At 48.0% G+C, this 17,256-nt stretch overlaps 1 protein-coding gene across 1 annotated transcript in view; it reads right to left on the reverse strand.

The window, feature by feature from the left end:
- Positions 1-17,256, reverse strand: part of XYLT1 (xylosyltransferase 1) — a 307,532-nt gene that overhangs the window by 15,384 nt on the left and 274,892 nt on the right. Inside the window, exons 7-9 of the mRNA XM_036308029.1 lie at positions 8,279-8,495; positions 5,406-5,582; positions 1,266-1,528 (exon numbers count right to left, since the gene is read on the reverse strand). Coding sequence (XP_036163922.1) covers positions 1,266-1,528; positions 5,406-5,582; positions 8,279-8,495 — 657 coding nt within the window. The remainder of the gene's footprint in view (positions 1-1,265; positions 1,529-5,405; positions 5,583-8,278; positions 8,496-17,256) is intronic.

The raw sequence follows: 17,256 nt of genomic DNA on the forward strand, positions 1-17,256 counted from the left end.
AAAGGGCTGCTTGGCTTAGGGAAAGAGCGGAGGGGAGGGGATTCTGTGGAATTATTTCCCTACCTTCCCCTCTGCTTTCCATACATTCCAGAACACTCTTTCCTCAAGTGTCAACCTGCACCTGCTAGTGGCAGGTGAGGTGGATGATTCTCAGGGGTACCCGAGCGCTTTAAACAATAGTTCTGCATCTTGCTGATGCCTTTGGTCATATGTTTAGGTGTGGTAATGATAACATGGTTATGTCTGAAAATGGAGTCTTTCTTTTCGGAGACATACATTAAAATATTTATGGCTGAGGTGATGTGATGTAAGGGATATGCCTCCATCAGACCAATCTGGGAGGAGGGGCCGTGACACGGGATTGGCCCGGAGCTGGTCACGGGAGAGCTGGGTGGTGGGAGCATGGGGTTTCACTCTCTTCTCTATTTTGAATATATTTGACATTTTCCACAATAAAAAAAAAAGTTCTGTATTTCCATGGTTACCTTCCATTTAAGACAAATACAACTATGTAATAGGATGACATAGAGCTTCCCTTTAAAATACCACATATGCTTAACATAAAAGAATGAATCCACTGGAAGGAAATAATTGGGTAAGCATTAGATCTGGTACTTGGAAAAAGTAAAATTCTGCTGATGGCTTAGACCCGTGGTCAGCAAACTGTGGCTTGCGAGCCACATTCGGCTCTTTGGCCCCTTGAGTGTGGCTCTTCCTAAGCCTTAGGAGTACCCTAATTAAGTTAGTAACAATGTACCTACCTGTATAGTTTAAGCTTAAAAAATTTGGCTCTCAAAAGAAATTTCAATCGTTGTACTGTTGATATTTGGCTCTATTGATTAATGAGTTTGCCAACCACTGGCTTAGACCAATGGTTCTCAACCTGTGGGTCGTGACCCCTTTGGGGGTCAAACGACCCTTTCACAGGGGTCGCCTAAGACCATCGGAAAACACATATATAATTACATACTGTTTACAGTAGCAAAATTACAGTTATGAAGTAGCAACGAAAATAATTTTATGGTTGGGTGTCACCACAACATGAGGAACTGTATTAAAGGGTTGCGGCATTAGGAAGGTTGAGAACCACTGGCTTAGACAGGGTGGAGGGTAGACAGGACATGCTCTAAGCGCTGGGATGGTTGTGTAGGTGCTTTTTAGGCAAAGGAAGCGAGGGAGAAGCACGTGGCCCCTAACAGAGGAAGGTCTGCACCCTCCTCCCTGGTCCCCTCCCTGTCCCTCCTCCACTTGCCAACCTGGCTCACCTGCAGCTGTTCTCCCCATCAGTGTGCAGTGACGTCTCAGCCCTACGGAGGCCCAGGCGGGCGAAGGAGTGGTACAAGGTGAGCGTCACGTCGCTGAGGCTGTGGATGCCATCAGGCTCATCATAGACGTTCTCCCAGTAGGAGCGGAGCCCAGGAGTGCCTGCGGGGTAGTTCCCGTACAGGTAATAGTCCAGCTGCCCGATGATCTCCTGATTCACCACGGCTTCGAACTTTCGGGCAAAGAAGGTGGGCCGGGCTGTCTGCTGTGCTCAAGGAATAAAAAGATTAGCGTCAGCAGGTAGGATGGGTGTGGGGAGGCGGGAGCAGGGCTCTGCAGCCAGCCTGCCTGCCTCTGTCCTCTTCTGTTAAATGAAGACAATACTCAGGGTGTTAGGATGGAATGAGTTAATGTTGGTAAGGCATTTGGAGCAATGATGGGCGCCTGGGAAGCATCATGTTTGTTAAATGTTGGTTAAATAAATCACACCCTAGTGTTCACAGCTGGGATGGGTCTCCAAAATCATTTAACTGAAGGTCTAGGGCAAATACAGCCTACAGATATATTTTAATTGTCCAGCAGAGTGTTTTAAAATTGAATTAGCTGGCAATATTTAAAAAGTAGAAGACTTCACAGAAACAATTCTTGGCTTCCCTGTAAACAGAAATAGATCCAGCAACTCCAGGCCCCTGTTTCTGCATGGTAAGAACTGCTTTAAAGCTGGAAAGCAGCTGTCCCGTTAGACGGGCATGGCTTCTTCCGCTCACCACAGTCCCCACCACTCCCTATCGTCTCCTGGGCATAACAGCAGAGGCAGCATCTCCAGAGATGAGGTTTAGGAATCTGTATCCAAAAATGCTCCCCTGGTGGTTATGATGCAGAATTTGAAGACCATTTATGTAGGCCAAACTTTCAAGGAGACTGAGGCCCAGCGAGGAAAGGGACTGATCTAAGGTCACACAGCAAGGTAACAGAGTCAGGATTAAAATCCAGGGTCCAGGATTAAAGAAAGAAACTACTGAGTACCTGTTATCTATCAAATCTTATACTATGGTCTGGGCGGGGATCAACCAATTATTTTTTCAGTAAAGGGCCAGATAATAACTATTTCTAGCTTTGTAAGTATTCAACGCTGCTGTTGTAGGGTGAAGGTAGCCATGGGCCTAATAGCAGGTGAATGGGTGTCACAAAAGAACTTAAAAAGCAGGCAGTGGGCTGGATTTGACCCAGATTGGTTTGCTGACCCCTGTCTAGGGCTATGGAAACAATTCAAACATAGCCACTCCCTTGAGGTCTAGTGTTATTATTGAGCTAAGTTTGGGTCTAGCACTGTTTTTGCTGCTGTGAATAAACAGCAACAATCATGGCAATAATTACCAAGCACTGCAGTTATGTCATCACCTCAAATCCCCCAACAACTCTGCAAAGTGGGTATTCCGATTCCCATTTTACAGATGAGGAAACTGAGCTCAGAGAGGGGAAGTGATATGCACGAACTCACACAGTCATAAGATTTGAACCCGAACCTGATGCTCCTCAAACCCAAGCTCTTTCTACGGCACCATCCTGGGACCCCACTGCTGAGTAAACTGGATGCTCCTGATCACAAAAACCTTTCGTGTTATCCTGAACATCCCATCACTTCTCTGCGTCATGAACCCTTGGGACGTCCTGCCTCTGTGGCCAGGTCAGTTCAAATCCTCACTCTGCTACTTTCTAGCTGTATATGCCTCTGGGCAAGTCACCCAGGACCTCAGCTTCCTCATCCTTAAAATGGGTATAATATGGGTACTTAGCACAGAGTCTGGCACACAGTGTTAGCGCTATTACTATGTGACCATTACCACACCCCTCCCACCCCCCTGGCCTGAGCCTGCTTCCAGGGGCTTCTAAGTCTTGGTTTTCTGGGGGCAGAAAATCGAATCCAGTGGCAGGGCAGCCTTCTTTCCTCATCCATGATTCTTTGATCATAGCTGGATTTTCTAAAAGGGCATGTTTCTATATTTATCATCCTCTTCCTTGGAGTTCTTTGAACAAGAACTCCGAGTTCCTTATAGGCAGCAGTTTCTTGATTCTAGATGTTGGGGATGTTCTTGATCTCTCTTTGCTGTGGAAGAAAGAGCTGTGTCTGTGCTGGTCGGTCTTTATCAGAGACCGCGGTCCGCGGGATGCTGGGCCTGGAGTACAGATGCTACCGCTCGAGAGCAAGCAGGCTGGGAGGGCGCGCTCCCAGGAACCACACAGACTTTATCTACATGATGAGGTCCTCTGCGTGAGGACAACGACGGGTCCTCTAAAAAGTGGGGATTCTTTTTTCCTTTTGAACAGGTCAAATATTCCCCCTGCAGCCCTCTTGCTGCTCAGCAGATCCTTTCTACATGGACAATGGAGTGAAAATGTCACCCAAGTTTATGCCCAAATTAACATGGGCTTGGGGAGGTCCCCGGGTAGCTCTCGATCTGCCACCAAAAAAAAATTAAAAAAAATAAAAAGGTCTAGAAAAATACTATTGCAGCAACCGCTTACAGAGGCGAAAGACATTAGGTGGGGACCTTGAGGGAATGGAAACCTTGAGGGGTGAAACCTGCTGTGTATGCTGCACCTTTGCAGACACAAAGCCAGGAAGGCAGCGGGGGGCGGGTGCAAAAAGCCGGGGGCTGGACCCGGGAACACCTGGGCGGGACCTTCAGCCCTACCACTCCTTACATGTGTCTGTGGACAAGTAAGTTTGCCCATCGGTGCCTCAGTTTCCCCCCTGCACAATGGGGATGATGTCTGCCCCAGGGAAGCCAATGAAATGCCCACAGGGGCCTGGCACACAGACTGGGAGAGAGCAGATCCCACCTCCGGTGCCCAAACGTATAGAGCCTCCCAGCCCTCTGGGGATCTCGTTCTCATGCACATTCTGATTCAGCAGGTCTGAAGCCGCACACTATGTACGCAATGCATTTCTAACCCTCTCCCGGGCGACGCTGATGCTGCGGGTCCAGGACCACACACTGAGGAGCCAGGCTAGAGACTGAAGCCCCATGCGGGCAGCGGCTCAGTTACGTGCCAGTGAGTCAGCAGGGGCCCCTCAGTTACTGCCGTCCCCACTCTCCCTCTGGGTTAGCGGTTTGGGCAGCAGCATACCATCTCCACGTGATAGCTCCAGTGACCTCAGAGTGACGTGTTTGACTATTTTGTTGCCTCCTGTCTGTGCCTTCTGCAATTGGGGTCAAGCATCGTGAGCAGGAGGGTGCTCACACAGGATGGAAACAGGGTGCCGTTCGGGATGGGTCTGGGGGCTCAAGGGAAGCAGATGGAGCATGTATCGCCCTCTGCCTCTGCTCTCCCCACCACTGTAAGGGAGGCCATGCAGAGATACCTGTGAGGACAGTAACGCTTCTGCCTCCTGCTACTCCTTCCAGTTCACAGATTGTGCTGGTTTCCAAACCTGGCTGCTCATCAGAACTTCCCCAAGGTATAATCTATTAAACATTCCTGGACCTCACTGGAGATAGTGGTTTGCCCGCAGTACTGTGTGGCGATGCCTGAAGACATTTCTGGTTGTCACACTGCAGTGTGCTGCCCGCAGCCAGTGGGTAGGGCCAGGGATGCTGCTCAATGGCCTGCAGTGCACAGGACAGCCCACAGCATGGGATATCCAGCCACAGTGTTACTAGTGCTGAGGGTGACAAACTCTGGCCCGGATATACTCAAGTTTGTACCCAGGAATATGTTTTTAACAAATGTTTTCAGGGGATTCTGGTTAAAAGGCAATATAAAGAAATGGATACAAATATGGCCTTTGGAAGCAGATACATGTGGTCATATCACCTTGCATAAGGTTTTTGATGTTTCTATGCCTCGGTTTACCTATTTAGAAAATAGAATAATAATTTTAATTATCTATCTATCTATCTATCTATCTACCTGATAAGGTTGTTGTGGGGTTAATGAATCAAGACAGACAAAGTGGTTAGAATTATCCTGGTCTGGAGTCATTAAGAAAATGTTGGCTACTATTGATGTTGTCATTATTATTATCAACAGGCAGGGTTGAAAACTGGGGGGTGAGATGATCAACAGGCCTGGCCCTGGTTGCCTGCAGAGGATGCCGGGAGGCACGGTGTGGGGGCTGCAGGGCACCGTGGGCTCACCTGGAAGCGGTGGAAGTCCTGCGGCTTGAAGTCGTTGGGGGAGCAGCCGCACCAGTCCACGATGTGCTTGTACTGGCACTTGCAGCCCAGCTTGCGGTTCCAGTTGGTGATGCGCAGGTTGTTGTCCACCATGGTGTCGCAGTGGGGGCTGTTCTCCAGGACCGTGTGGAAGAAGGACTGCAGAGGAGAGAGGGACCAGCCTGAGACCGCTTCCCGCCTCCCTCAAATGGGCCGGGTGGGGTCCTTCCCTGGGACCCCTGCCTGCGAAGGGGCTCTCTTGGAGACTCATCTGTTCTTTCTGTCAGTGGGTCAGTGCCAGTCTGGTCCTACTCAGGGTGCACTGGATGTTTCGCCCAGACTGGCTGAATTCTGCTCAGAAGTCTAATGTCCTGAGTGTTCCTCTAATAACCTTGCCCCAGCAGTCTAAAGCCCGATTTCAAGATATCTCTTATCAACCAGGACATCTTCTGTCTGCTCAGCAGATAGGAAAAGCCCCTCGGGATACGTCAACACAAGGGGACCAGAGGAAAACCTGGGGACAATTATTCAGAAAACCTGGGGCCCTTAGGCTCTAGCTTTGCAAATAGCCAGGACTGAGAACAAAGGGATTCAGCTCTGAAATATCTTGAGAAGAAAGACCAGTGCTCTGGAATTTCACCCCTGGGTAAGGGAGGTCAGATTCATGGGTGCATCAGGCCCCAGGGAGCCCTCCTGACTTAGCTGCTGGAGTAGGTGACTACAACGCAGGCAGGTGAAGGGTGGGGCTGCCTGCTGTCCATGGTGCTGAACCAGGCACCATTGCTTCCCCCAAATCCTGACTCTTGGCCTACCTCTCCTAGGAACCTGCAAAAGACGCAATGTTGAGAGTGAAAAGAGAGACTGGAGAGGAGAGATATGGTTAGAGATGCAGAGAGACAGAGACTGAAAGACTGAGAGAGAGAGTCAGGGAAGGAAGGAGAGAGAGAGAGAGAGAGAGAGAGAGAGAGAGAGAGAGAGAGAGAGAGAGAGAGAGAGAAGGGAAGGTAAGATGGAAATGCTGGAATGGAGGAGGGGCTCTAACAGGGACCCGGAGTGTCACGTGCCTGTGTGTACTGGGACAGGGATGGGACAGAGAGACAGTTCCAGGATCAGCATCTTGATGAAAAGAAACAAAGCCTCAAACAGTCTCTTCTCAAAGGGCGGGTGGTCACAATGAGGCTCCACTCCCCCTCTGCCCCCGCTGACCTTCCTGTGATGCTAAATGACATGTCCGTGAACCTGGGTTTTAAGCTTGAGTTGTCTCCAAGCCCACAGAGGCCCATATTCTCCATCAAGCGGTGGGGAAAAGCACCCAATTACCAGCTGCCCTGTGTCCTTTCATAATGATACCGAAAGTCTCCTCAAGATAATGGATGAGGAGGTTATCGGAATTGAGAGAAAAGGTGGTGTTTTGCTGAAATAGGATTAAAAGCTGATTACTTAACATGTGTGCAGAATAGCAAAACCTGGCCCGGTGACAAGAAGCCCATCATCTCCCTGGAGTGAAGCGGGCAGCCGGCCCTACCCAGAGCTTGCCACCGCCCCAGATGTTGGTGAGAAACATGGAAACCATCAGATGAGATGCACTGTCTTGTCTGGACTAGAAACACAGAACCCCAGTGGTGCCGAGAGGGGGCACAGGCCGGAAGGAATGGTGGGCCACTCGTGGGAGGTGTCACGGGCTCCACAGAAACAGAACCAGCTCTGGAGTTTTCTGAAGGAGGAAATTAGGAGCTGGAGGTCAGGGAGCTTAACCTGGACTCTCCTAGCCTGGGTCTGATGAAGAGGCTGCTGGCACATCAGTGGCCACACTCCAGATGGGGCCAGAGCTATTTCAGAACAGCCTGAAGTCTTCCAACATTCAAAGGTGTCTGTGTCCCCCCCAACATTCACAGGTGGAAATCGTAACCCCCAATGTGATAATGTTACCAGGTGGGGCCTTTGGAAGCTGATTAGGAGATGAGGGTGAAACCCTCATGAATGGGGATTAGTGCCCTTATAAAAAGGGGCCCAGAAAGATCCATGATCCCTTCGGTCCTGTGAGAAGACAGTGAGAACTGTCCGTAGGCAGTTTGTGGCCTGGAAGAGGGCCCTCCCCCGATCATACTGGCACTCTACCTGGGCCACCTCGCCTCCAGAACGGTGAGAAGTACATTTCTGTTGTCTGTAAGCCACCTACCCTATCGTATTTTGCAGCCCAAACTAAGTCAGCTTCCCACCCTGGGGTCTGAAAAGTGGTGACAGACTCCCCAGAGCTTTTCAAATACTTCCAAAAGCCACGGGAAGTGCTGAGTCCCAGGCACGTGGCCATGAGGGCTGTCAGTGCAGGGATTCCTGTCTGTCAGGAATTGAAAGGACAATATTCACAATCGGAAGAGGGATTCTTGGTTGAGAAAGCCGTTACAGGACTGGTGACTGCAGCGCTGATGTGGGTGTGTCCTAAAAGGGCCGGCCTGCACAGATGTGCGGATTCCACTCTGCTCCATTCTAGAAAATGGCAGTAAGTGCCTCGTTCTATATAAAATTAGTATGTGATTATTTTAGGAGCCATGCAAGCCAAGTGTCTTAAGAAAGGGATGCCTTTTCCACTTTGCACGAAGACACCGTGGACTGCTTGGTGGCAGCACTGTGCTGTGTCCATAGATGGGAGGGGACCAGGGTCCCTGCCACTGCAACTCGGTCCCTGGCAGTCAATGCCGCTCTCCATCCTCATCTGGTTGTTTGGAGGGCTCTGTATTGGATTCAGCATTGCTTTACCAAAAAAATCAGCAAAATTTCAGCATCCGCTTTGCTCTAAATGCTAGAGCTAGAGCCAGCCCCGGACATTCTGGGGGATTTTTTTCTGGGACACTCACCTCGGCAGGAAGCAGGGTGTAGGAGTAGAATTGCTTCATTTTAGTCACCAGATCGTCTGTGGAGAATGTCACATAGTCCACAAACTTGCGGTTCAGCAGGAACCAATCGGAGCCGCCATCCACGGCAATGCCCTCTGGGATCCGCCGGTCCCCCAGGCGCCACATGTGGGCGTCACACTCCAGGAAGAGCCGGTCCAGGCCCTGTTTCCGGATGAACCTGAAAGACACAAAGAAGTGATCAGCCCAAAGGTGCCTCCACCCAGTGTCCCAATGAGATGGCACAATCCCAGCGATCAAGGCACTTATGGAGCACTGACTGTGTGCCAGGCACCGAGCCAGGGCTCTGTGTATACGCTGGCCCTTGCCACTCTACCCCTCTGAGGCGGGTGCTATTATTACACCCATTTTACAGATGAGGACACTGAAACTCAGAGAGTTTAGGGCACTTGCAGAGCACAATTAGATAGCAATGATCATCCAGCACAGCTACTTCCTCTTTAGAGAACTCTGAAATCATCTTTTCATGCCATGGGTGCCTTGGTAACATAGTGAACACAGCCTGTGGACACTCATCCTAGCCCAGTGATGGCGAACCTATGACACGGGTGTCAGAGGTGACACGCGAACTCATTTTTTTGGTTGATTTTTCTTTGTTAAATGGCATTTAAATATATAAAATAAATATCAAAAATATAAATCTTTGTTTTACTATGGTTGCAAATATCAAAAAATTTCTATATGTGACACGGCACCAGAGTTAAGTTAGGGTTTTTCAAAATGCTGACACGCCGAGCTCAAAAGGTTCGCCATCACTGTCCTAGAGTAATGTTCTTAAATCATAACACACAGAATTACAAAGTATTTAAAAAACAGAAAATTTATGATATAGTAATTTTGGTGCTTTTTGATTCGCACATTAAATACAGGATTACAAAGTATTTCTTAAAACAGCGAATTTATGATAATTACATGTGGTGTGTTTCTTTCTTGACACACAAGAACTTGTGGCAGATCTAATAACTATTGTAAATGTGAGGAAGTGGTGAGGGTAAATGACACTTAGATGTAGACTCATCAGCTACTATGTGATGTGAAAATATGTGACTCTTAACAGTTACTGCTCACACTACTGTGGTTTGGTCTCTATATTTAGGTAGATTTCAGTGAAAATAAACAACGTTTTCCTCCCATTCAACGTCATGGACCCTCAGAACTCCATCTATGAACCTCAGATGGAAAACTGCTTGAAAGTATAAAACATAAATATTTGGGATTTAGCAAGGCAGGCTGGCAGCTCTGGCGCTTCCTGTTTTGTAAATGCAGAAAGCAATGGTCCAAGAGCTGGTAATACAGGTGTGTGGGGACATTGGACAGAGCAAGAACCCAGCCTCTGGCCCAATCTCTGTGCATTTACGGTGAGCATTAACTGCACACTTACTATGTGCCAGGCACGGTGCTGGCCCTGTGCAGGGCAAGGAGGAGTAAGGATGATCCCTGCTCCTCAGGGGCTAGTTACCCAGTTGGGGGCTTAGTCTAGAGGCCTCCCCACTCAGGGATCCCGTGCTCCTCCCGTTCTACAACACAAAGTCACCCGCTTTAAAGTGTAGAGCTCAGTGGCATGGAGTTCATTCACAACGTTGTGCAACCATCACCTCTATCTGGTTTCACAATATTTCATCACTCCAAAGGAGACCCTATGCCCATAAGCAGACCCCATGCCCCGTACCCCTTAGCCCTTGGCAACCACCAAACTGTCTTCTGTCTCTACGAATTACCCATTTTGGGTATTTCATATAGAAGGAATCCTATAATATGTTGGTCTTTTTAATAAATATGCTTTTATTGATCTTAGAGCGAGAGGAAGGGAAAGGGAGAGAGAGAGAAACATCAATTGGTTGCCTCCCACACACACTCCTACCAGGGACCAAACCCACAACTTGGGCATGTGCCCTGACCGGGAATCAAACCGGTGACCTTTAGGTGCATGGGAGGATGCCCAACCAACTGAGCCACACCAGCCAGGGCTGTTGGTCTTCTTGTTTGGCTTCTTCCACTTACCATAATGTTTTCGAGGTTCATTCACACTGTAGCACATACTGGTGCTGCATTCCTTGTTTCTGTCTATCCAGCATCCGCTCCTCAGTTTTCTGGGAACCACATCTCCACTGCACTTTGGACAGTCCCTAATCTTCAACTTGGGTTTGCACCTAACCCTAACAGCAGGGGTTGAACATAATCCAGGCTGGTCAGTTCCATCTGCTTGGCTGCCATATTGGTTCAGGAATGGGTGAGAGATTCAAGCTGGTTTTGAGATTGGGTCCTGGAGTTTTTGCTGAATTTACCAGGATGGAAGAGCCTTCTATGGGATTCTTAGCTGAGAGAATGCAAGCCTAGAGCTGGCTGGCAGCCTCTTATCACCATGAGTATAGAGGCTGCCTGACAGTGGAGGTAACACAAAAAGAAGTGGGAGGGAGGCCACATTAAATGGGAGCCCAGGGAAAGTTGCCAGCTTTCTGAGGACACACAGAGACACATGAAGGACAGCAGCCAACCAGAAGGCCCAGGTATCCAGCATCTCTGGTCTTGTTCTTTCTCTAACACATCTTTCCACGTGCCAAATCCAAGTTTGGCCTCACATGGACGAAGGATTAGGTATCTCTTTGGGGGATGTGACCTGGTGAAGGTTTTTCATTATACTCGCCATATCACACCAAACTTGGATTTAACCAGTTCATTAAAAGGGGCCCTGAGGTTAGGAAAATAAAATCCTATCTCAACTCTGGTTGATGCTAACTTATACAATAATATACAGTTGGTGCATTTAACCATGCATAACACTTTAAATTTTATATAATTTATATCAAAACTTACATGGTAACCAAGACTAACCCAGAGAGAGAAATAAAAGGTATCCAGGTGCGAGGACTTACAAAATTTTTCTTTCTATGGACCAGCGTTTTAATTTTATGTTCCATTATATGGGATGATAGCATCGCCTTGCAATTTTAATGTGATGTCCCAGACCATAATATCCAAATACAATATTTATGCAGTAATCTCCAAAATGAAATATTCATGGGGTTGGGAGATTGGCTGCTGTATTTACTGCATTCCCAAACTGATAAGCTGCAAACACATGCTTTGGTTAATTATGAGTAAAAATAGAGACAACTGTTCCCAAGGTTTCAGAAAAAGTTCCTGGGTTGAGAGGCGCAACTGGAACCTGGGTCTGGGCTGGGAGAAGGTGGCAGAGACCCAGGGTCTGGGTATCTAGCAGGTGAAAGGAATCAGCTGCTTAGGACGTGACTTGCTGTGTTTCCTGCCCTGCGCATTAACCACAGCTTGGAAAGGTCAAGGCTGGAAATCAAGGCAAGTCAGTAAACTCCTGGATGTGTCTTTTCCTAGATGCAGGCTCACCAGTAAGCATGGTTCTCAAGGAGGGCAGATTGATTTGCAGCAATGGGCCCAAGACACTGAAGGTGACTAATGACTCTCTCCTCCCTACAGTTTCATTTCCCATTGACTTGGTTACCTGGGGCAACTGGGTCAATAGGTGGAACTACAGAAAACTACAGTCACAGCTAAATAGGGTTTTACTGGGATGTCACAGGTACCCAGTCTACTTGGCTGAGCATCAAGGAAACCAGATGGGAGGTGAGGAGGGGCCCTGATTCTCGCCCCTAGGAGAAGAATTCAGTTAAGAAAGCATCTGTAGCCTTTGGGAATGATCTCTGAAAAGGCAGGCAATGAAGAAGCCCCTCAATTCAGTTAATTCTCTTGCTGCAATCTCAGCATCGTCATTGAGTATGAAATTATTCCAGAACTGTCTCGTCCTGTAATGAGTTCTCAAAGGAGGAACTCTGCCCCTCGGATTTTACAGCGTGTTTGAGCACGAAGGGATCTTAGCAATCAGCTAATATAACTAATTCTACAGATTAAACACACAGACACAGACACACTGAGACCCAGAGGGACGGATGAGCCAAAGTCATCCAAAGTCACACAGCCTAGGGAACAAAATCTCCCCTCCTCCACTTTTCCTGCCCAGTGATCTGTCACTGAACCCAGATTACTCCTTTAGCATAAGTACAACCTAAGCATTTTAGTTAAAAAATAAAGCCATGGGACAAAAGCATGAAAGCCACAATGTCTGAAGTCAGCCAGCCATGTGAATGGGCTCCCTCATGACAGCCACATGATAATGCGGGGGCCAAGCTCCGGCCACTGGAGCCAGACTATTTCATTCAAGTCCGGCATCTGCACTAACCTTGGGCGACCTGAACATGAGACGGCTCAGTTTCTCATGTGGAAGACGGTGATCATAAGAATAGCTGCCCTTACAGAGTTGGTGTGAAGGTTTAAATGAGATGATAGAAGGAGAGGGCTTCGCAAAGTGCTCACCACATAGAAAGTGCTCCATAAATGCTCACCAAGACGCTTAACAATTTTCCTTTTATCAAGCTAGAAAATTTAAAATTCTATCTCTCCTGCGAATTGGTAGAGTTACATGTAGGGCCCCCGCGTAACTAAGGAGAAACCCTGTATAAAAGGAAAAAGCAGGATATTTCAGCACCAAGGACAGAAGCCCAAAGCCCCCCACCACACAATAAACCCCATCTCCTGCTATTATGTTAGTTAAGCAATGCCCATGGTTGTGGTGGCAGAGGTGGCAAGTATCATGGGTATCCTAATTCTGTCCGAGCACCATGAATACAAAACCCTCCCATCTTTCCATGCCATGAGTCAGTGAGGGCTTGGCTCACTGGGTTCCTAGTTTGGCAGCTCCACTGGGGCCCTGCTGGCCATTTGTCTCAGGCCTAGGGTAGGCTGCGACCCTTCCTGACCTCAGCTGCCTGGCAGATGAAGGGGGCTTGGGTCAGTCCCTCATTCAGCAGCTCCAGAGAGCCCCTTCAATACGCCAGGTCTACGTGCTGAGAACCTACTCGTAAATAAGATGGACATCACCCCTGCCCTTCTCTCTCTTGTAGAGATAGAGATAAAAGAATGAAATAATACCATCTCCCATTCATTGAGCATGTGCTATTTTCTAGGCCCTGCTCCTCATGCTTAACATGTATTCTCTCATTTAGTATTCACCATGATCCTTCTTTTTACAAATGAGGGTTCATTTTACAAATGAAGGAATCAAGGCACAGAGCGAGTAAGTAATTTTTCCAAGGCCACCCAGCTGGTTAGTGGCAAGGGTGGGATTCAAACCTCAGCAGTCGGGCTCTGGATTCCACACCCTTAGCCACAAGGTTATAATACCGCTCTAATCAATAAACAAGTAGACACGGGAAGCTCCAAAACACATTAATATGTAATTAGATGTTTGTGGTAAGTGCTCTACAGAGAAACTCAGAGTGCGATGACAGAAAATAGAGAGGGGGCTTAGCTAGTGATGACGGCTGGGGAAGCTTCACTGAGGAGGTCACGGTTAAGCTGGGTGAGAAGCATGAGAAGGACTCGGCTGTCTGAAGTGTTGTGGGGAAGAATTGTGTAAGCTCTATAAGAAATAACATGTGCAAGAACCCCCACGAGTGGAAAGAGGCTAAGGTAGCCGGAGTCAGAGCTACAGGGAGTGGACCAGCCACAGGACAGGCAGACTCTGACCCGACTGGTGGAAGGAACGTATCATCCGTATGTACATGAGGCCTGGACAAGGTAGGAAACGCTGCAAGGAACATACTTAGGGGATCGGTGTAGCGCCGTGGCCAGGAGTGCAGACTGAAGCCAGACTGCCAGGGCTCTAGTCTGTTTTGCACTTAGGAGCTATGCATCGTTTAATCTCTCTAGCCTCAGTGTCCTCATCTGGAAAATGGGCATGATAATGTCTTCCATCACGGGGTTGTTGTGGGAATTGAAAGAATTGATATCTGTAAGGCATTTCAGATAGGTCCTGGCACACAGTACATTGTCTATGTGTTCCTATTGTTATGGGCTTTGTGCTAAGAAAGCTGACAGGTTTGACAGTCAAGGATGGAAGGAAAACAGAGTCAGAAGCCCAAATTCTGGAACCTACAGTCTCCCAGCTCTGGGCCCATGCTCTTCACCACACTCAGGGCCCAAAGCAACTTGCACCCCCAAGAGTCTAAAGGTCCATTGAACGCGGATTGGTTTTCCACATTTCACACATTTTTAAAAACAATGTTTGCTGCCTTTTATTCTGACTGTAGAAGTAACGCATAGATTTCGTAGAAGCTTGGAACATAAAAAGAAACAAAAAATAAAATAAAAACTATACTCTGCCTCTCAGAGATGATGCTGTGAAATATTTTCTTTCTGGTCTTTTTTCCTACTCGACATGCATTGTTTGGAAAAAAGAAAAGCTCCAAAGTTGACCTCAAAACCCAAGCGGAGGCCGGGGCAGGTATATGTGCACAGCGGTATGGGTGCCTGGGCGATGCTAAGCAGTATTTTGACACGGTTGCCATAACGGAATGAAATAAAATGCACATGCAAACAGCGATAAACTCGCTGGTCGGGTTTAAGAAAAGCTAAAGTGAAAGGCAATGTGCTTTCCCCACTGGAGACGAGATACTGATTATCCTCCCACATCAATCACGGTGCCACAAGACAGCTGGGAGAGAGCTCTTCGGCTGATGAGCAACTTGGCACCAAAGTCCTCCTGAAAGCAGGTTTGCTTGGAGGAGGTTCCTGGCCCGGCTCTCGAAGGATTTGCCAACTTTTGGCTAAATAGTTGCCTCTTTACACATCAACGGAGGTTTGGGTCTGAAGATTAGTTCAGTGTCAGAGGGAAGGCGCTGCCAATCCTGGGGGCTGGGACCTGTCCTAGCTTCTTTCCAGTCTAGCCTTCTTACATTTGAAACGCTAGTTGTTTCCCTAGGAAGTGTAGGAAGTGTTTCTAAAATGTTAATAACTTGTATACCATCTTCAAGATTTTTCTCCATTACCATCACCATCAGCACTACCACCACCATCAACTTAATAGGCAAACTATATGTTCCAATAGCTTATATTCATTCATTTAATTTTTTTTAAAAAAATATTTATTTCAGAGAGGAAGGGAGAGGGGGAGAGAGATAGAAATATCAATGATGAAAGAGAATCCCTGATAAGCTGCCTCCTGCACACACCCCACTGGAGATTGAACCTGCAACTAGGGCACATGCCCTGACAGGGAATCAAACCGTGACCTCCGGTTTCATAGGTCAATGCTCAACCACTGAGCGACGCTGGCCAGGCTCATTCATTTAATTCTTGCAATAACTCTATGTGGTTGGCTTTGTCGTCATTTCCATTTAACGGAGGAGACAACTGACACACAGGTGGCTGATGTAACTTACCCAAGGTCACACACCTAGTGAGCAGTTAGCACGTAAGTCCTACGGAGTCTGGTCCCAGAGCCTGGGTTCTTAACTGCCCTGCTATGTGCTTCAGGTAGTAACCAAAGGAGAACTCCCTTAATATTTTTATTGAAAATGACATTAAGTAGCTTCAACTTTTTTTTGAACTTCGTCTTATTCTAAGCAGGATACCCATGGAGTCATGGGCTAGACTGGCAAACTATATACATTTTCACTGATGCAGATTGGATCAATACCCAACTTTCCCAGTATGCCCATATAGGAACTACCCAGAATAACGCCACACATCACTGGTGGATCCTGAACACACTCTGGGATAGGCTGACTCTGGAAGGTAGGGGAAGGACCTGATTTCCCTCCCCTAATCATTTAAAAAATGATTCTGCTTAAAGTCATCAGAATATTGCTCTTTCACCTGTGCACCCCAAAAACTTAAACAGGGGTCTCTCAGATCCTAGGGTGACGAAAGAACTCAGGCTTTAAAAGTGAGGCTAAACTGCTTCTAATCCCAGCTGTGCCCTTCACTAGCTGTGGGGCCTTGAGCACGGTCAAGCAGCTCTCCACGCCTCAGCTGTACTCACCTCTCCAATGGGGTAACACCTGCAGAGTGAGGCTGGAGGGAGATAGCATACTACTTGAAAGCCCAGGGCCTTCCCATGGTCACTGAGGAAACCCGGCCCTCCTCAATTCCGACATCACTGCCCAAACTTTATAAAGACGAGGAAACGAAGGCATGGGGAGTCAAGGTCATTTGTCGAAGTTCCACGGCTGTCACCTGGTAGAGCTGGCTGTAGCCCAGTGCTCACTCTCTTAAAACTACATCACACTGTATCCCAGAACTGAGCACTGGGCCTTCGTGACCTTGAATTAGGCAGAGAACTTAGATCAACCAAGACAGGAGAAGTCCCCGAGGAAACGCTATTCTGGCAGAGGGAAGTGCTTTTTCCTCTCCTCTCCCTATAAGGGACTTGTCCCCACACACTGGGACTTGGTCAGGTTGCCAAGATGTGGGAAACTTCCCTGATGATCCCTAAGCCAAAGCCAGGAGCTCCTGGGGGTGTCTGCAAAGACCCGCTAACTCAGGCTGCGAGTAGACTTTGGGGCACCTGCTTCTGCTAGTCCTGCCCAAGCTATCTGGGAAAACGGTAATTGTGCTATGTGTCTTTCAATACATCCAGTTACTTTATTTTTGGAGGAAAGCAAGGAGGAACAGGGAACACAACACTCCCCTTCATTTAATTACAGGAACAGTCAGGACCAATTTGGCAGCTATTAAAATACTAGTTTGCCTTTATGCCATCTCTTCGCAGCGGGAGCTGGAAGTCCAAATTGGCTGCTAAGGGCTGGCGATGGGGACAGAAGGTCAACACTGCTATTAGGAACCACATGGAGTTAAAAACGGAAGCACCATGTGGCCTGTTCTGTTTGTCTCACTGTTTGCTTTTCGTCCTTCCCCATCTCTTTGTCTTTTAAGCTCTCTGCTCTGTCACAATGTCTTTTACAAGAGCTGGTCCAGAAGCATCGGAATGGGAAGGGACTTAGGGGACCATCTTGTTCATCCCCTTTGTTTTCCAAAGAGAGGCTGAGTGGCTGCCTCAAAGCCAGCCCATGTGGGAGGCAAGCAGGACCGGAGCACAGAGAGGCGTCCCC

Source organism: Myotis myotis, unplaced genomic scaffold (genome assembly GCF_014108235.1).
Source record: "Myotis myotis isolate mMyoMyo1 unplaced genomic scaffold, mMyoMyo1.p scaffold_m19_p_5, whole genome shotgun sequence".
Lineage (NCBI taxonomy): Eukaryota > Metazoa > Chordata > Mammalia > Chiroptera > Vespertilionidae > Myotis > Myotis myotis.